Source organism: Panthera onca, chromosome D3 (genome assembly GCF_046562875.1).
Source record: "Panthera onca isolate mPanOnc1 chromosome D3, mPanOnc1 haplotype 2, whole genome shotgun sequence".
Taxonomy (NCBI): Eukaryota; Metazoa; Chordata; class Mammalia; order Carnivora; family Felidae; genus Panthera; species Panthera onca.
In genome coordinates, this window is record NC_138350.1 from 69,102,950 (window position 1) to 69,123,193 (window position 20,244).

At 41.2% G+C, this 20,244-nt stretch overlaps 1 protein-coding gene across 3 annotated transcripts; it reads left to right on the forward strand.

Annotated features, from left to right (window-relative positions):
• Positions 1-3,652: 3,652 nt before the first annotated feature.
• On the forward strand, positions 3,653-19,706 carry SKA1 (spindle and kinetochore associated complex subunit 1). 3 transcript variants are annotated; one of them, XR_009604405.3, is made up of 8 exons: positions 3,653-3,817; positions 4,402-4,500; positions 7,050-7,174; positions 8,970-9,067; positions 11,953-12,090; positions 15,012-15,181; positions 15,967-16,182; positions 19,612-19,706. XR_009604405.3 is itself a non-coding variant. In XM_060613863.3 (8 exons), exons 2-7 carry the CDS (start codon positions 4,413-4,415, stop codon positions 16,113-16,115), a joined length of 768 nt encoding a protein of 255 aa, XP_060469846.1. In that variant the 5' UTR covers positions 3,653-3,817; positions 4,402-4,412; the 3' UTR covers positions 16,116-16,150; positions 19,612-19,706. The 3 variants fall into 3 exon arrangements, 2 of the variants coding, with proteins under 2 accessions (XP_060469846.1, XP_060469845.1); XM_060613863.3 differs by having other exon boundaries at positions 15,967-16,150; XM_060613862.3 differs by lacking the exon at positions 19,612-19,706 and having other exon boundaries at positions 15,967-16,286.
• Positions 19,707-20,244: the final 538 nt, after the last annotated feature.

The window sequence follows — 20,244 nt, forward strand, 5'->3', positions numbered from 1 at the left end:
AGAATTCATAAATAATCCAGAATTGCACGTGTGGAATATGCATGGCATGAGAGAATGAAACAATGATGGAAGTCTTTAGGTTCAAAACATAAAACATGGGAGCGAGTGAAAGACCCTTTTGGTTCCGAGAGGTAAGAGAGTTTCATCAAAAGAGGACAGGCTCTGAGATACTCACTTGTGCAAGTACGTGATTATAATCCTCAGTTCCTCATCTGTAAATTACAGATCATAATTGTAAGTATTCATGTTTATTACAAAGATTAAATAGGATAATCTGTGCAAAATGCCTGAATTAGACTAAACACCCACTAAAAGTTTATTGATGTTATCATTGTTATTATTTTTCCCTGAAGACTAGAGTTCACATTGCTTTTACTCTTGCTTATATTTCTTGCAAGGACCAGTCCAGCAATTTCTTCTATCTTGCTCATATAAAAATAAAGGGAAACCTCTCTGACATGGAATCAGGAGACTAGAAGGAGCCTTACCATTCCATGTCAATTATAGGAAGAATTGTCAATTATAGACCCCAGCAGAAGAATCATCAATAAGAAGGAATCATCAATTACAGACCCCAACAGGGAAAGATGTACATTGCATCCCCTACAAGAAATCAATTCCCTCTGCAACTCAGCCAATGAGAAACTCTTGCTTTTCTCCAACAAACTTTTGTTCAAAACAACCCCTCCCAATTTCCTCATCCTTGTCTGTAAAATTACATTCCAGAAACCACTTCTGTCCTACTCTCAGACCCTGTGTTTTGGGTAGGATTATCCTAACTCCCAGCTTCAGGATATGTGGCCAACCTGACCATTCCACCCCCCTAAACAGGCTGCTTAGTTTAAGACTGGGCAGATGACTCAAATTAGACCAATGATTTTGCTAGATTCCATAGGAAAGCAAGAACTGCTAACCTATTAGAGTCTGAGTCTAGAGGTACCAGCGGTCACCATAGGGAAAAGGCTGCCTGGGAATGGAATCAGCACAGAGGAATGCAGAACTGAGAGATAGAGGTGGTTCTTTAATAAAATGTTTGAATTTCTGGCTCCAGCTGTAACTGAAGACCTACACATGTACCCTTTATTGTTTTATAAGCCAAATGAAGTCTTTTTTTCTTGCTTAAGTCAGTTTGGCTTGAGTTTCTGTCATTGTATTTGAAGTCTTGATAAATAATCCTGTCTTAGAAAGAAATATGAACTAGGCAGTGTAATCCAGTTACTCATTTCTATATTTTTTCCACATTTCCCCCCCCCTCCTCTTGAATTCAGTGCCTTTATGCTCTCATCTTCCTATTTATTTTCTCATGGGAAATAATCTGATAATGTTTGTCCTTGATGCTACAGGGTGAATTTGTGTTACTGTGTTATTTTTCTTAGAATATTGACATTTGAGGCCTTACATTTATTCCTACACTGAAAGGCTTTGTTCCTGTTAAATTACTTAGCCTTAGATAAGTAGGTATGTCAAAATTAAAAGAAACATTAAAAATGTATCAACCAGGGGCGCCTGGGTGGCGCAGTCGGTTAAGCGTCCGACTTCAGCCAGGTCACGATCTCGCGGTCCGTGAGTTCGAGCCCCGCGTCAGGCTCTGGGCTGATGGCTCGGAGCCTGGAGCCTGTTTCCGATTCTGTGTCTCCCTCTCTCTCTGCCCCTCCCCCGTTCATGCTCTGTCTCTCTCTGTCCCAAAAATAAATACAAAACGTTGAAAAAAAAAAAAAAATGTATCAACCAAATAACAATGCGTGACTCTTATTTGGATTCTAATTCAAACAAACGAAAGTTTAAAACTAAATGATGATATAATCAGGGGATTGAACATTGGATATTTGGTATTCAGAAATAATTGTTAAAATACTTATGTGTGATCATGCTAACATGGTAATTTTTAAAGAGTTTCTATTTTCAGGAGATAAATATGTAGATGTTTTGGATGGAACGATATAATATTTGAGATTTGCTTCAAAATATTCCAGGGGTCCCTGGGTGGCTGAGTCAGCCAAACTCTAGATTTTGGCTCAGGTCATGATCCCAGGGTCATGGGATTGAGTCCCAAGTAGGGCTCTGCACTGAGTGTGGAGCATGCTTGGGATTCTCTCTCTCTCCCTCTCTCTTTCCCACTGCCCCTCTCCCCCATTTGCATGCTCTCTCTAAAATAAAAATAGTAATAATAAAAAATAAACAAAATATTCCAGTAGGTAAAAGGTAAGAGGACAGGAGGTACAGATGAAACAAAATGTGAGATAAATTAATAATGGTTGAAGCTGGGGTGATGGGTTGAGCATGGGGTTCATTATCTTAAATTCTAACTTTATAAGTTTGAAATTTTCCCTCAGAGATTTTTAAAAGTAATAAGTAGAAATGGCCAAGGCTGCTATGTGCCTATCCAGAACCTATGCTCTCCTTCTCCCTTACAAGCAGAACCCCTACATGGTTGAGGATGCAATGTAACTATCTAAATCAAAAAACTTTTTGATGATTTTTTTCTTCCAGTCTTGCTTGCAGATGTGAATGACCTGTGAAATCAGATAGAAGCCATTGGGTGTGGCTTCCATGAATGTGACCCTGGTCTCTTTTCTGCTGCCTTAGACCAAGACCTGAGGATGGAATTGGCAGGGTCATCTTGCTTCACAGACAACCTGAAGACCAGAATGCATGACGCTGTGGAGGGTGGTGCCAAAAGTTAGAAGGAATCTGCATAGTTGATGACTGTGGAGATGCCACGCCAGCTCGGGGATACTTTCCCTTTTTTTTTTTCAAAAGGGATAACTAACCTTTTTTATCTTTTTTATTTTTTTTTATTTTTGAGACAGAGAGAGACACAGCATGAACGGGGGAGGGGCAGAGAGAGGGAGACACAGAATCGGAGGCAAGCTCCAGGCTCTGAGCCATCAGCCCAGAGGCCGACGCGGGGCTCGAACTCACAGACCGGGAGATCGTGACCTGAGCTGAAGTCGGACGCTTAACCGACTGAGCCACCCAGGCGCCCCTTTTATCTTTTTAAAAAAATTTTTTTAACGTTTATTCATTTTTGAGACTGAGAGAGACAGAGCACGAATGGGGGAAGGTCATAGAGAGAGGGAGACGCAGAATCTGAAACAGGCTGCAGGCTCTGAGCTGTCAGCACAGAGCCCGACGCGGGGCTCGAACTCACGACCGCTAGATCATGACCTGAGCTGAAGTCAGACGCCCAACCGACTGAGCCACCCAGGCGCCCCTAACTTTTTTTATCTTAAATTTGTATTCGCGCTCACAGAGGCTGTAAACTCTATGAGGACAAGGTCCCTCCCCGTCTCTAAGTTCACAAACTTGGGTGCTTTTTGGAGTTATCTGGGGTGCTTTTTAAAATATCAGGGAATGGGCCCCTCTTCCAGAGTGCCTGATTTCAATGGAATTGGAATTTGTAAAAGCTGCCCTTGGTGATTTTAACGTGCAGCCAGCTTGGACACTCACTGTTAGAGCTCGCGGCCCCTGGCCGGTGGGTGGTGACGGCCAGGGATCACGCCTCACCGCCTGCGCTAGGAGGAGCAGTGGCCCAGGCAGCCGGGCGCTTCAAAGCCCACTCAGCCCCGCCTTTTCCCCGCCCTTTCCCCCCGCTCAGGGGCGGCCCCGGAAGGCGCCGTAACTCGAACTGTCTTTAAGCCCGCGTTCCGGGAACGCCGAAGTGCGCCTGCGTGGCGCCGGATACTGGCGGGCGCTTTGAATTTCGCTCCCTGAGTCGCATCTCGCGATCTTGGGCTTCTGGCCGAGACGGGACTCAAGGGCTCGGCGGCTCGGACACCCGCAGTGAGTGGGCGCTTTGCTCCCGAACCCTCTCGAGGTTGGAATTGGGGGTCGGGCCCTCGGGAGCCGGCGATAGGCATTCCTGGGGCGGAGTGCGGGAGCGGGGCAGCCGGGCGGAGCCGTGGAGCCGGCCTTGTCTTTCCACCGCTCGGTTAGCTGGAGTGGTTGCTTTAGATACTCTGTCCTACCCTCGGAGCGAGTGATTAACTGACTCCCTTCCTTCCCCTCCCTCTGCCTTCTTATGGACCCCAAACCGTAAAGCGCCAGACCCCCACAGCATGGAAGACATGCTTACTTGGACCTACTTCTGTGCACTTAACTGTGTTTTTTCTTAAAAGTCATGTGTACTTTGCATTTTTAAAGATCACAACGTTGTCATTATATGTAAACAGTGCATTTGTCCCCGTAAATTCCCTGTACTTTGGTTTGGGATGCGTTGATTACAGAAGGGTCAGAGACAGGTGCTGGACTGTGTTTAGAAACTGAATTTTATAAAATTAAAAGAAATTGAGTTTTTGTACTTTCTTTTCAAGAAATGGGTATTTACCATTATTGGATTTTGAAAGTGAACAGAAATTTGGCCTTTTCTTGGTAAATATGGTTGTGTGTTTGTTTCTTCAGAGGCTTAAAGGATGGCCTCCTCAGACCTGGAACAGTTATGCTCTCATATTAATGAAAAAATTGGCAATATTAAAAGAATGCTGTCATTAAGAAACTGTGGTAAGTAGAACAGATTTCACTGATGTTATACATAGATAATGCATTTTAATTATTGTTCCACTTTCAATATCTTACACCTACCTAGTTAAGTGACCAGTAATTTGAACTTTTTGAGTAGTGTTTTTTTGAAGCCCTCCAGCATTAATATTTTGACTATTGCAGAAAGTACTAAAATGCCAGTTATATTGAACAATGAACTGGATATTAATTAGACTTAATTGCTTATGTTTTTTTGAGATACACAAGGCACAATAGTAAGATTTGAAGGTTATGGGGCATTTGTGGTTCTAAACCTAAATGGAGATACTGAAAGGTAAGGGAGAAATATAGAAGTGGAAAACACCCACAGAGGTAGAAATAGCCCATAACCCATCTCACAATCTACTTTGGAGGAAGCTTATCTGTGTGTATGACTAGCAAACAATTGAAAATGTCCAGTTTTTTAAGGTCAGGAAACTTGGAGGTTGGAACCATCTTCCAGAATGTGTTGAAGTGCTGAAAGGATGTGGCAGGGACAGTGCAAAGAAATAGGTGATCTTTGTCAAGTCTGGGAAAATGTTATTTATAAAAATTATGAGCTCCCCAGTCCACTCTAGGCAAGCTTAAGGTTTACTGATAGGCAGAATTCTATCTGCTGGCACCATCGTGGTGAACTTTTCTGTAGTTTGTAGTATGAATTGATAATTTAAACCTTTTGTTTGCTTCGTTTTGTGTGTGTTAATAACTTGTTTAGAATCTCTTTCTGGAGGCGTGATTATTGTGGGATAAACACCTAAAATTTGGAGATCTATAAAACTATTAAAGCTTGAATTCAAATGACCCCACCAAAGCATGAGACCTGACCGAAGCAATGTGACCTATTAGATTACTACATACCGGGTAACCATCATGTGTATGTGGGAAGAATAATTTGACTTTCTGGTTCCATAGCTTATTTAATAGAGCCCAGTAACTTGTTTGCCACACATTTTTTGACTGCTGTAATGTACTAGATTACTACTATCAAAAGTAGCGTATTTGCTCAGTTGATTATATTTCTACAGATCAGTAGATAAGGCCCTGAATGACTAAAAGTTATTGGAGATACCAGTGTATCGAAACTAGTTATTTAATCCCCTGAAATTAATCTTGGTAGAGACATCAGTACTCTCATTTACTTACTAATTTCTTCTAGTTGTTATGAACCTGTCAAATGCAATTAGCATTGCTCTATTAGGTAGAATTATATGTTGTTTGTCATTATAATGATGAGTAGGGGTTAGCATTTACTGAATGTTTTAGTAGATTACAGGCACAGTGTTCAACTTATCTTACATGTACTTTTTCACTTATCTTCATAGTAACCTTAAAGTAGGTACTGGCATCTCTGACTTTAGGTCTTTAATCTTCTGACCATTTCACTCTTCTGCTTTCATAATCTACGGATAGGGTCAAATTGTGCTTTTGTTTATTTTTTTTTTCCTGTCTCCCTAATTACGCTTTTGTTTATGTGTATTTCATTGGTTACTAGAAGTAAAGATGGAAAGATTTGATTATGAGAATAGTTTTTCTTTTGTGCCTTTGATCTGTTCTTAAAAAAAATTTTTTTATTACTTCTTTTATTTCTAGGGAGGAGGAGACTCTGGCTTTCCCATCCTCAAATCTATGGAGCTAGAGAGAGGTGCCAGGAGGTGGGGTTGGGAATACTAGAGCATGCTACTTTACAGATGTCTGGTGTTTGTTTCTTTCAAGTGCCCCAGACTGATTACTAGCCTGTGACTTTTTATATTACTTTTTCTGCTTAGTGAATAGTGTGGATAGTGTAAATATGAATTTCAAACCCAAGTGAATCCCAAGCCGCTATTAACAAATTCTGAAGAGAAGCTCTCCCCCATTTCCACACATCCCTGAGGGCCAGTCCAAAACATCAGCTTCTCTCCCTGGCCAGTGATTAGAATTCTAAGGTTTACACTTTCGCTGAAGATATATCCCATGAAGAAGCCTCATTTGGGATTCTAACTTCTAACACCCTGTGCTTTGAAGTCCCAAAGCCTTGGCTCTTATCCCCATTAAAACCAAATGTGTTAGGTTGCTGAGACTGGCAGCCTTCTCTCCCCAGGTTTCCTCTGCACCCCCAGTCAGGGCTGTTGCAACACTGACTCACACACACTGCCTAGTCTGTGTGTCTGCCTTCATGTTGAAGCCCTTGGGGATTTACCTTATTCTCATGAAAGCTCAGCTATGCATGTAGAAGGGTGTTTCTTTTATCTAGCATTTCTAAGTGTTTTATTATGGTGGAGGAATTTGCCAGAAACAGAAGACTCGGGGGACGCTTTGTACTTACCTCTCCCTTCCTTCTCTTCCAATTACTTAGAAATGAGATCTTAAGATTATCCATGGAGACAGGTCCTAGGGTTGAAACAATAGTCCTTTCTCTTCCCCTAAGCATCTCTATCTAAAGTAAAGCTCTGGTCCAAGAGTTTAATTGGGTACAATTGAGTTAAAGAGTACAGTTTTGTTAATAGTCTTCTATATATTTTATTTGCCATTTTATCTTTGTTTATTGATAGGTCAGGAACCTACCTTGAAGACTACATTAGATAAAATAGGAGATGAGATCATTGTAGTAAATGAACTTCTAAATAAATTGGAATTGGAAATTCAGTATCAAGAACAAACCAACCATTCACTCAAGGTAACATTTTTTTCAGTAAAGAAACAAAAGGGCAATAAACACAAATTGCCTAATCCAGGGAATTCTGAAGGATACTTTCAAATGTTCTTAGATTTGTAAATTATTATTAATGGTATAGAATGTCATTTACATTGTATTAATATAAAGGACTCCAGAACTCCACAGGTGTTTCTTTCTTCTTGAAGTTGAACTTTACTAAAAAGGAAGATTTCCTGAATAATTCTTGGTAGCTTTAATTGCAACAAATGATCTGGTAGAGTGGTGTGGAAGGAACACTAGCCCTGGGGTGAGGAGATGTGGATTCTCACTCTGGCTGCCCTTAGCACCCTCTGCCATGCTGAGAAAGCCATCTTACGCCTTGGGGTCTTGTTGTCCTCATTTGGAAATTAATGGGGCATACTGAACTATTTCTTAGGTTCCTTCCATTCTGCATTTCTCTGTTCTATAAAATGTAATACAAGGATTCTCAAGAAAAACTTGAGCCCCATTCACACACCATTTTGTTCTAAATAAGCTTTCTTTTTTTTTTTTTTTTTACTTTTTTTTAACGTTTATTTATTTTTGAGACAGAGAGAGACAGAGCATGAACAGGGGAGGAGCAGAGAGAGAGGGAGACACAGAATCTGAAACAGGCTCCAGGCTCTGAGCTGTCAGCCCAGAGCCCGACGCGGGGCTTGAACTCACGGACCGTGAGATCATGACCTGAGCCGAAGTCAGACGCTTAACCGACTAAGCCACCCAGGCGCCCCTCTAAATAAGCTTTCTAATTGACTAAGCTAGTGAAAGTGCTTGTATACTTCTGAGAAAATACTCAAATTTGTCCATCATTGCCTCAAGCTTTGAGAGCCATTGATGTGTTCAGTGGGAGTGTACAGGGGCCTCTATGGACCCTTTCAGCCTCATAATCCTTAAGCTCTGTAAAGATTTTTCATAGGAATGGGCATGAATATGCCTATCCTACTATTAGTTGAAATGAAATTAGCGGCTTGAGCATCATTTGGCTCTTTGAGAGATGTCCTTTGAAAGAGAGATTGGTTTCAAAACAGAAACCAATATTGGTTTCAGTTCTAACCTGCCTGGGAGTATCCAAAGTTAAGTGTGTGTCTAGTGAATGTTAAATTTAGAAGTGAAGCCTACGTAGAATTTTTGTTCATGTTTTGATTGAGAGTCAGATGACAGGGCTCCGAAGGTGTATTTTTCTTATTACATTTGCATGAGTTCATAACCTCAAGTTCTAGTGAAAGGTAAAATAAAGACAACACAAAACAAACACAAGCAATTATGATCCAGTGGAAATTTCCATTAAACTAGAGAATTATGCAGGTCAGCAGTGGAAATCGTTCTGTGTAGCTTCTCGTACATGCGTTCCAGGCATGCATTGTCGCCCTGGTGCTGTTGCACAGATAACACCAGGGAAGGTTTGCTAAGTCAACAAAGGCAATTTACCGGAATGACAAACATAAATCTTTCATGCATTTTTTAGTTGCTTGCCAAGGCTGAAGTTAAATGTCAACCCTAGCTGTTGTAATGTGATTATAGCAGTTTTCTCTGAAAACAAAAAACAAAAAACAAAAAAAACAGTAGAGAAAGATACAATGTTGCCATCCAAAAACAGCTCTAGAAACCAAAGGGTTCTTAAAAAAATATTGCCGCTACCTGTGCTTTTCCACCTCTTCTGTGTTCTGAACACTCCCAGTCATGGTGATTGTGGTTGAATCTTTTGTACTCTTTAAAATGTCTTAAAACACACACAGGCAGGACAGCCGCTTATTGGGGAGCATTTTTTAAATTTTAGGAACTCTGTGCATCTCTCGAAGAGGATTATAAAGATGTGGAACATCTCAAAGAAAACATTCCTCCCCATTTGCCTCAAGTAACAGTAACCCAGAACTTGTAAGTGTATTTATAATTATTCTTGCTGTCTGCATTTATAAAACTGTTAAACAGCTCAGCTCTCTTTTGCGTTTTCATGTGCTTGTGATTTTGTTAGTGATTATGTTAGTGTTAGTGTTGTTGTCACTTACACTGGAAGTAGTGTTTCGCTTTGTCTGCCCCAGTCTTATTCTGCTGCCTCTGGACGATGTGGTCCCTCTTTCCCATGGGTGAGTGTCCGCTAGGCTCTTTTTTCCTACTTTTTCTCATTTCTTTCCCTTAGAGCAGAGTTTGTCAACTTTGGCTGTGTTGCCTTCTTAGGCTAGATGATTTTTTGTTATGAGGATAGTGAGGGTGTTCAGTAGCAACCCTGATCTCTACCTACCAACTACGCGTCAGTGGCGCCCTCACCGCCCCCGGCCGGTTGTGACAATGAGAAATGTCTCCAGACATTGCCATATGTCCTCTAGGGGACAGTCTCTCTCCTGAGAACCATTGTTTTAGGGTAAAAATAAGATTCATACACGTCCCATCTTAAAAACAGCCGAAGGAACCAAAAACTTGGCTTCGCTTTCCCCCTCAAACTCGTGTCCCCGCTGTGTACCCTGCCTGTATATGCTTGTGCCTCCCCTTTGCCGCAGAGCCCCTGACCTGAGCCTGGCTCTGGGCTGCTATTACTACCACACTGAGGAAACTCATCAAGAAATCCTCCCTTTAGCCCTGATCCTTCTTCTCAGATTTTATCTCTCTGTCTCTCTGTTCCTGAAATTATGTTTGTTGCTCTGCCACGGTGCTTTGTTGTCCCGCGTCTCTGACTTGGCTGCCCTCCTTTAAATTACAGCTGAGTTTTGCTGAGTTTTGCTTACGCATACCTTACACCACTGTTAATGCTCTCAAATGTCCAACTCCAGCCTTGACGTGACCTCTGATTCTGCTGTTTTAATTGCTTGCTGGGAGCTTGATAAATGAGCTGTTCTCTCCAACTGTGCGTGTCCGAGGCTCAACTGACTGGTTCTTTGTTACCCACCCGTCATGCCTGCTGCCTTCCGCCCATCACCAGGACGGGAACTCCGTGCCTTCAGCCTGTCTTGCTCTCTGTAGTCCTCAGCCAAGCTGCTGTCCCTGCAAGATTTTGTCTGTCCCTGGCCTCCCTTCTGCTCTCATTGCCTGGCTCTGAATGCCATCTCCCATCATCATTTGTCTGTGTGATTTGAGAGCTCCTGTGTTTTGCCCTTCCAGGGTTCCACCACCTCCACCTCTCTAGGCTTCTGGATTCTTCTTCCAGGGTTCCAAGTACACGCCGTGGATAACTTAAAATTTTTTAACTTTTGAAATATATATATATGTGTACACACACACAGGAAGTGACTAAAGCATTATTTGTGCAAATTAAAGAAGAAGAATAAACAAACATCAGTGTATCTACCAGTCAGATTAAGAAATAGGATATTCCTGGTACCTTACAACCCTTCTTCCCTTGCAGACCCTTCCTCTGTCAAAGAGGTAGTCATCCTGGTGTTTATGATAATCATACTCTTACCTGAGTGTTTCTATAAACAATATACTGTTTAAATTTGAAAAACTTAAAGGAAGGCACGGGCTTTGCTATGTAGAAGAGCCACATTTCTGCTGATGGCTGGAGTTCTCCAGAAGAAGATAAGCTCAACAGAGTGCCTTGCATGGTCAGGGTGCCCTGCGATTTCCCTACAAGGAGAAAGTGCTGGGCAAGGTCATGAATGAATGCTAGGATCACAGGTCATCACAGGAGATCTGCCAGGATGGTAGTGTGAACTAGACGTTGGATATCCAGCAGGAGTATGGTCTGGGGAATAGGAGGACTTTTCTTCTTCTGACTTCGCTATGGCTTAGTTTCAGTTTTCAGCCAAAGTCAAAGCAGAACATTTCTGCAGGTGGAAATGGTTCTTTTCAGCTGATACTCACAGCAGGGCATGAAGGAGAAATCATGAGCTTCCTTAGCACCTGGTGAAGATAAGCACAGAGAAAAGTCAGCCAACCTCACCATGATGTCTCACGTTAACACTCATAGAAGGTTGATGGGACCATAGCATTGGGCATCTTCATCTTGACAACACACAACACGGCCATCCTCAGTCTTACCACCTCAGTCAGGCCTGGTTGCCCTGTGTCTGGTGCTCAGCTGTCATCTTGGGGTCTCACTTCCCTGTCTTTCTTGGGATTCCCTTCACTCACTCCTGGGTTCGATCTCCTCTTTCCTATAACCCATTTCTTTTTTGGAACAGTTGAGCCAGTATGGCTTCATTTGCTGCTAGAAACAAGGGTCTGTTCCTTCCCTGGCAGCTAAATAACCCAGAAGCTACAGCCTATTTCTAGACTCTTTGCTAGTGGGGTAGGAGCTATATTAGGCTTCTCACTGACTCCAAAATTTGGGTAGGACTGAATCCAAGAGTTCCATGCTCATTGCTGGCAACTAAAATGAGTCTGCAACAGGCAGGGACTGATACTAGCAACCAATGGGATAAATTAGAAAAATAGAAGTAGAAGCTGATTGATGCTTCTACATCCAGAAATAGGGAGTCAGGAAGAGAAGCTGTTGAGAGGTTAAGATAAGTTCAGCTTTGCACATACTGACTTGAGGAGCCAGAGGAATGACTGGTGAAGATGGTTAGCATATTTACTGCATGCACCATGTTTGGGGTATATAAATATAATTCTGTTACTGAAGATTTGGGGATTTAATTTTTCAGTGTTCTCTTCACTATTCAGATCTTCATGAACCATAGGAGTTGGGGCAGCAAAAAATGACTAAAACAATCACAAGATGAATCTTGTATTTGTTACTGAGTATTTTCAGTTGGGAAAACTTTCTAGTATGCTGCGGAATTCTGATCATCACTTGTACAACTGTGTGCATCTCTGTTCCCTAGTGTTAATGTGCCAGATGTTGACCCTGGAGAACCAGTCAAAGTTGAGGAACCTGCACCCACAAAGAAGCACCCAAAAGAACAAAGAAGTATTAAAGAAATGTCATTTATAACTTCCGATGAGTTTAATGGCATTCCAGCGTAAGTATTTAAGATAAATTTTAACATTCAACTCTTTAATGGTCGACGTACATGATTGTTTAAATCATAAAGCTTGATTATATTCATAGTATGCTGTGTTCAAATATTGATTTTTTTCTAAAATAGTCTTAACATTGTACTAGGAAAATGCAGGAAGTCTCTTAAAGATGCTTAAAATCGTTTTTTATTTAGTTGTCAAACCTCTTTTCATAGCGAGATCTAGAGATGGGTCAGTCTGTTGCTGAGTTCCAGGACCATTTTGTGATAGAGATTTATCCAGTTACATTTTAGAAGTAGCCTCAGGGGGCGCCTGGGTGGCTCAGGCGGTTAAGCGTCCGACTTCAGCTCAGGTCACGATCTCGCCATCTCACCGTCTGTGAGTTCGAGCCCCGCGTCGGGCTCTGGGCTGATGGCTCAGAGCCTGGAGCCTGCTTCGGATTCTGTGTCTCCCTCTCTCTTTGCCCCTCCCCCGTTCATGCCCTGTCTCTCTCTGTCTCAAAAATAAATAAACGTTAAAAAAAAAAAAATTTTAGAAGTAGCCTCAGTTTCGCTGTACTTTTAAGGAAAGCGTGCTGCGTAGGTGTGAGAATTGGAATGGCAAGTGTTGTGTTTGGTTTCTGTTTGTTACTCAACCTCTGCCACATGCTCGTTCCAGGCCCTGGGTCACTGAGGAGAATACAGGGGCGAGTAAGACCAGATAACTTCCCTGGAGGAAGGTCTTTGCTCTTTACAGAGGACAGTAATGGAGAGCCCGTCATGGAACCTCATGTTTTTAAACTAATGTAGTTCCAGGGCTTTGCTTAATTTCTTGGCTCTATATTACTGCATTTCTTACTACGTTTCCATTATACAAATAATACATGTTAGAAAATATTTGATGTCAGAAAATAACTCCTCTGTAATTCGGCCACCCGGATATTTATTTAATTTCACGTATATAATAGGTTGTTTCTGATTGTTATGACAACAATGTAGTTATACAGTAAATACCACTTACTTCCTTTTTTATCATGAGCATTTTGCCATTGTTAGCTATTCTTGTAAACTTGGGTTTTAATAGTTGTATTACATTTCATCAAAATGAGACTGACCTTTCTCTTTAATCTTTATTTTTTTTGGTCAGTCATTTCTTTTTATGATTGCTTTATTTTCATGATAATTCTGTTTGGCGCTATTCAGTTTTTTAAATTGTTATTTTTGTTGCTCATTAGCTGAGCTAAAGGGAAAAGCAAATGTGTGTGAGGATCAGTAGAGTAGATGGGTTTTTAGAAAATGCTTCCATGAAGAGATGAAGGAAATCAGAATAGGCATGGTAGAGTTTTGGGGTTTTTTTAATGTTTATTTTTTGAGAGAAAGAGAGCAGGGGAGGGACACAGAGAGAGGGAAACAGAGGATCCAAGCAGGCTCTATGCTGTCAGCGCAGAGCCTGATGTGGGGCTCAAACTCACAAATTAATGAGATCGTGACCTGAGCCAAAGTCGGACACTCAACTGACAGAGCCATCCAGGCGCCCAGAGTATTCATTTTTAAACTAAGGGGATATTTAGTGAATGAGAGGACTTGGAAGGTTGGGGTAAGGAAGAATGTATTCCAGGCATGGGGCTTTCATTTATTTATCTTTAAAAAGTTAATACTGAGGGTGGAGTTAAAGTGGAGAACATTGGCAGAAGAGGGGGGACAGGTATTGAGGAAATTAAGGTGATAGTTCAGAGGATTTAAAGGAATTATTTTGGACAGGGGGTAGTTTGTGGGATCAACAGTTTGTGGGAATTGTGGTTAGAAACAACAACAGCAAAAATGAATTTAGAAAAGAACAATGAAAATGTGTTTTGATCTATATGAACATTTTCCTTTAAACATATTCATGTATTATTTTATATTAAATAAGTTTTGATTAGAAATCTGCCCCCTTGGGGGCACCTGGGTGGCTCAGTTGGTTAAGTGTCTAACTTTGGCTCAGGTCATGATCTTGTGGCATGAGTTCGAGCCCCACGTCAGGCTCTGTGCTGACAGCTCAGAGTCTGGAGCCTGCTTTGGATTCTGTGTCTCCCTCTCACTGACCTTCCCCAGCTCGTGCTCTGTCTCTTGCTGTCAAAAACAAATAAACATTTAAAAAAAAAGAAAGAAATCTGTCCCTTTGGAGAGAAGAGAAGGGCAGTGTTTCACATAATGAACCCACATTTTGTTGAAGGGAAAAACTGAGGCAGATCATTGGGTTTGGGTTTTGGTGTATACGGAGAAATCAAGTCTCCTGTTTTTATATTCTAAGACTATAGGTGACGGGGAGCATAGCAAGGGGGAGAAGGGATTGGAAGAGTGGATTTAGAGAAAGACCAGTGCTCAATGGGGTGGAGTCCGTCCTCTGACTTACCCCCAGCCCTCTTCTCTGCCATCATCCTGTGCGATCGGCTCTGTGTCCTGATGGGAATTACCATCTCTGTTGTGGCCTTTGTTGCGCATCTTCCTTCCTCCTCCTCCTCCTCCTTTCTTTTTTCTTTCTTTCTCAGAACAGATAAGTTTGCAGAAAACTAGAGTGGTGTGAGTTATTTAATTTATTAACATTTAAATTTTTCTTTCCGTTGCTCACAAACATTTAAAAATGTTTAAACCTCTGGCTTGCAGTTAACCAGTCCATTTGAGTCAGTATTTGAGACCTTATTTTAAATTGTAGTATTATTTCTGTAGGTAATGGAGGTTAATATATCTAGGTGTAAGTAGGGAAGATAAGCAACTGATACGTTGTGGTATGTCTTTAATTTGTCAATTGTTGAGATGTGTGGTTTATTTGGAAGTTGATATACATTTTTTTGGCATAAAGAGTTCTAATAGCTGCTACTGTATAAAGTCATCATAAATTTTTTCAAAGAAAATGATTTTGTATAATGATTCTTTTAAAAAATGAATCATATACTTATTTGCAGGTACATGAAATCCCGCTTAACTTATTGTCAAATTAATGATGTTATTAAAGAAATCAACAAGGCAATAGTTAGTAAATACAAGATCCTATATCAACCGAAGAAGTGTATGAGTTCTGTGGCCAGAAATCTCTATCACAGATTTATTGATGAAGAAACAAAGGATACCAAAGGTAAAAATGATAGCATATATATGTATGTGTGCACGTCAGCCGTTTGGAATGTAACTAACTCATGAGAAACAAAACTTATTCTAGAAAATTCTAAATCTAGAGAGGTAGTTCTCAGCCAGGGGTGGCTTTCCCACTAAGGAACATTTTTACCATCTCTGGAGATAATTTGGTGGTTACAACTAGGGTGGGGGTGCTACTGGCATCTAGAGACTACAGATGCTGTTAAAGTACACTTTAGTACAGTGCTCAAGACAGCTTCCACAGAAAAGAAACGTCTGTAGTTCCGAGGCTGAGAAACATGGCTTTAGAGTCTATTATGAAACTATACCCAGGGTTTTCAATTGGAATAGTAATGAAAAACACTTGGTCATACTTACATAGCTCTTAACATGTACCAGATAGTGTACTGAGAGCTTTAGTCCTCGCATCTTACAAGGTATGTACCATTACTCCCATTTTGCAGATTGGGCAAAAAGAACTTAAGATACTTGCCCAAGGTCAGCCAGTTAAGGGATAGAGCTACGGGGGTTTCATTCTTTCAACCACTATACTATATTCCCTCTTGGAAAGTGGGTACCACCAGATGAGTGCATTTCTAAAATGCTACCACAAACATTGTGCAACTGCAGTTGAACAATGATTATTTCAGCAAGAATACCGCATCTCACTCCAGTTGCCTAATAGTAAAAATGATTAATGTTATTCATATTCACATTGTACCACATTAAAGATTCATCTTGAAAGTTGTCCTCGTGAAAATTGGCACAAATATCTTTATTTTTCAGGTCATTATTTTATAGTGGAAGCGGACATAAAGGAGTTCACAACTTTGAAAGCTGACAAGCGGTTTCATGTAATACTGAATATTTTACGACACTGCCGGAGGCTCTCCGAGGTCCGAGGGGGAGGCCTTACCCGATACGTTATAACCTGAAGTCCTCCTGAGCTCTAGAACTGGCCAAGAGTCGGGTATAGAGGCCACTCCTATAGTTTCCTTATATGTAATTTCTTTATATATAACTTCTTTGCTTTTCTTATTTTCTTTTCTGCTTGACTATAAAAATGAAACTTTTTAGTAAATAAAGCATATGTATTTTAAAATTCACTTTCTTTTCTTAAATATTTTTTCCAGATATGTATTTTTAAGTTTTTATTTATTTGAATAAATAAAATTTATTTATTTTAGGGGAGAGGCAGAGAGAAAGGGAAAGATAGAATCCCAAGCAGGCTCCACGCTGTCAGCACAGAGCCTGACATGGGGCTTGATCTCACAAACAGATAATGACCTGAGCCAAGATCAAGAGTGAGCCACCAAACAGAATGAGCCACCCAGGCACTCCTCTTTTTTTTTTTTTTTTTAAGTTTATTTATTTTGAGAGAGAGTACAGAGGGGCAGAGAGAGAGGGAGAGAGAGAATCCCAAGCAGGCTCCATGCTGACAGCACAGAGCCCAGTGTGGGTCTCCATCCCATGAACCATGAGATCATGACCTAAGCCAAAATCACGAGCTGGACGCTTAACTGAATGAGCTGCCCAGGTGTCCCAAATTCACTTTCTTTCAGCACATGGGTAACCCCCTACCATATGAGCTTCTGTGCTAGGCATGTAATGGAATTAAAAAATGTTCAGGTTTTGTTTTTGTGTTTAGTGACAGTGCTGTAGACCCCAATAAGATAGGTACAGACATGATTAGGGAAGAAAAAGGTCGAGAAGATAAGGTCAAGAGTATACAGGCTCATTAAAATTAAAGGTCGTGAATGTCAAAATTCTATCTGGCATTACAGTGAACAGGCAAAAGTTGGATTTGTAGGCAGCCCCTCCCTGTGATGATTCTGCTTTCCCATATGTTGTTGGAAACAGCTTACCTGAAATACATGCAGTGTAAACCAATCTATAAACATCAATCTGTAATGATATTGTAATAAAAGTATATTGAGATGAAAAAGATGATAACGTGTAAGCAAGTCGAGAGTTGTCATGGAAAATGGGTGGTTCGATTGCAAGTGTTTAGGATGTTTTTTTCTCTTCCACAGTTGGGGAGACTGGCTATGTGTGTTTTAGTCGGTGTTCTCCAGAGTTCTAGAAGCAATAGGATACACACACACACACACACACACACAGATTTGTGATGACACATTGGTGCGTGTGGTTATGGAGGCCAAGAAGCCCCCCAATCTGCTGTCTGCAAGCTGGAGACCTAAGAAAGCCAGGTGCAATTCAGTCCAAGTCTGAAGGCCTGAGACCCAGAGAAGACAAGGTGTTGTGGCTCAAGCAATGAGGCAGGAAAGAAGTGAATTCCTCCTTCACCTTTTTTTGTATTCAGGTCCTCCACGGATTGGATGATACCTGCACACGTTGGGGAGGGTAGTCTATTGAGTCCACTGATTCATATACTAATCCCTTCTGGAAACACCTTCATAGACACACCCAGAAATAAGGTTTGATGTGGGCACCCCACAGCCAGTCAAGTTGATACATAAAGTTAACCATCCCGGTCTCGGCTATCTGCTTGGCAGGTCTATCCTTGTAGCAGAGGGAAAAATGACCCCCAAGTCTTGGCCTGGTTAACACTGTCACTGTGATGACCACGGAGTATATTATGGGCACTACATACTGTTACCCTTTCTTCCTCCCTAATTTAAATGCAGATGTGTTTAATTTTTCATGTCTTGCTTTAAAAACAATGGCATTATCTTTTACTTTAAGTCTTGCTTGATTTTTCTCTATAAATCATTTTTCTCTGTAAAAAACATTTTATCTGCTTGAAATATCTCTTCCTGAAACTCATAGTGAACAACTGTCGAGAAATGTGTTTAATTCTTGTAGAATGGATACTGAGGGGAGCAGTTAGTCTCTATGTTAATCATTAGCATGTAATCAACTTGTTACGTTAATTTGGGCATACATTTGGTAAACTGTCCCTCAAGGAAGAATAAAGACATTAATTTTCAGGCACCTGGTTGGCTCAGTCGGTTAAGCATCTGACTTTAGCTCAGGTCATGATCTCAGGGTTCGTGAGTTCGAGCCCCACATCAGGTTCTGCACTGACAGTGTGGAGTCTGCTAGGGGTTCTTTCTCCTTCTCTCTGTTCCTCACCCATCCGTGCTTTCTCTCTCAAAATGAGTAAAAATAAAGCTTTAAAAAAATTTTTTTTTAAAAAGACATTGATTTTCAAACAAGAACTAACCTCTGTTACTTGAACTTCATTTTCAGAAAAAAAATGACAGGTTTGTTCGACTTCTGTATTTTTGAAAAATAACATTTTAAAAAATCTAAGTTTGGATGCATCTTGTGGTCCTGGGTCTCTCTGCCCTCAGATTCACTCCTCACCCTTTGCTCTCCATCTTCTCTTCAGTAGCTTGCGTCTTTAAGCACCTTTCCCCTGCAGCCCATGGTCCCCACAGCATGGCTCTCCAGAAGTTTGGGCTTTGCCCCTTCTGCCATAGTTCTCTGCCACGGGTCCTGTGGCCTGGTGCGCAATAGATTCCGGCTGGCTGTCTCCAGCTGGGTGCCACGGAGCCTGAGGCCTGGCCTCACACCTCCTAGACCCACCAGCCTGTGGGCCCTGGGAGGAGAGGGCTAGGCAACAGAGACCCAGCACCTTGCTCAGGCTTCTATATTGAGATACTAATTAAAAAGACATTTTTTTAAAACATTTATTTATTATTGAGAAACAGAGACAGAACATGAGCATGGGAGCGGGGGGCGGGCAGAGAGAAAGGGAGACAGAATATGAAGCAGGCTCTAGGCTCTGAGCTATCCGCACAGAGACTGATGCAGGGCTTGAACTCTCAAACTAAGAGATCACGACCTGAGCCAAAGTTGGACGCTTCACTGACTGAGCCACCCAGGTGCCCCGAGATACCAATTTTTATGTGATAAAGTCTTTCTTCTGTTCCTTTAAAAGTTCTGTTGTTTTTTCTTAAGTTAGTTATTCATAGATAACACATTTTTTTTTCTAGGTAACACAGTAGTTAAAAGTGTTCAGGGTACATCTGATCAACCTCTGTCCTGTTTCACCTCTCCTTAGGATACTCTGTCCCCTTTCACATTTCCTAACTATTATAGGTGTCCCCTCAGATCCTTTTGGCCTCATCCGATTTGTGTCTCTGGATGTGAATCTGGTGTTTGTCTTACTTGCTAAGACAAAGGGTGAAATGTAACTTTAAGGGAAGAGATCTAGCTGTCACTACTTGTAGCAGATTGTGTTTTCCAAAGATGGATGGATGGGATAATTCCATATTCCATCCCACATACTCCTTCAATGTGTTATCAACACTTCCATCAAGAGGCGGGATCTTTGTTCCCTGCCTTTGAATCTGGACATATCTTTGTAGCTTCAGCCAATAGAATGGAGAGGAAATACCACTGCACGATTTCCAAGCTAGCTATTAAAGACAATATGAATTCCATCTGTCTCTTTCTTGGGAGGTGTGCCTTTGGAACCTTGTCACCATGTTGGGAGAAAGCCAAGGCTACATGGAGAGGTCACATTAACTGCCAGCACCACCAGTCATGTGAACACATGATTCCAGCCCCCAGTGATTTTTGCTGAGGTCCCCGGCATCAAGGAGTCAAGGTAAGCTGCCCCCTACTGTGCTCTGACTGAATTCAGGGCTTGGAAGAAATCATGAAAAATAAATTATAGTGGTTTAAGGACACTATTTTTTTTGCATAATTGATCATACAACAAGAGATGATGAAAGTATTAGTCTGAAATTGCACTACAGTTGTGAGAAAAGGCAGCAAGTGGGCTCATAATAATTAAGTTAAACCTGCATTGGAAATGAAAATCTGTCCCCATCAATCACCTGTGGAGGGTGTGCCCTGCCTAAGCTTATTTGAAAACATGTAAAAGTTCATGAAAAGTGATATATTTTTCAGATATCAAGCTTATATACGTGTATCATCTCTCCATGCATAAGCAAGATGCCAAATACACTGTTTTGTGTATAAACATAATATTTACATCCAGCATAATTCAAGAAACCCATGTCTTCACACACATGAAAAGATACTCATCATTAGGCAACAGGGAAATGCAAACCAAAACCACAACGAGGT

Coding starts and splice junctions, on each gene's coding strand:
- SKA1 (XM_060613863.3), top strand. CDS start 4,413: ATGGCCTCCTCAGACCTGGAACAGTTATGCTCTCATATTAATGAAAAA. Junction 9,068..11,952: donor GTAACAGTAACCCAGAACTT/GTAAGTGTATTT, acceptor TCTGTTCCCTAG/TGTTAATGTGCCAGATGTTG. Junction 12,091..15,011: donor GAGTTTAATGGCATTCCAGC/GTAAGTATTTAA, acceptor ACTTATTTGCAG/GTACATGAAATCCCGCTTAA.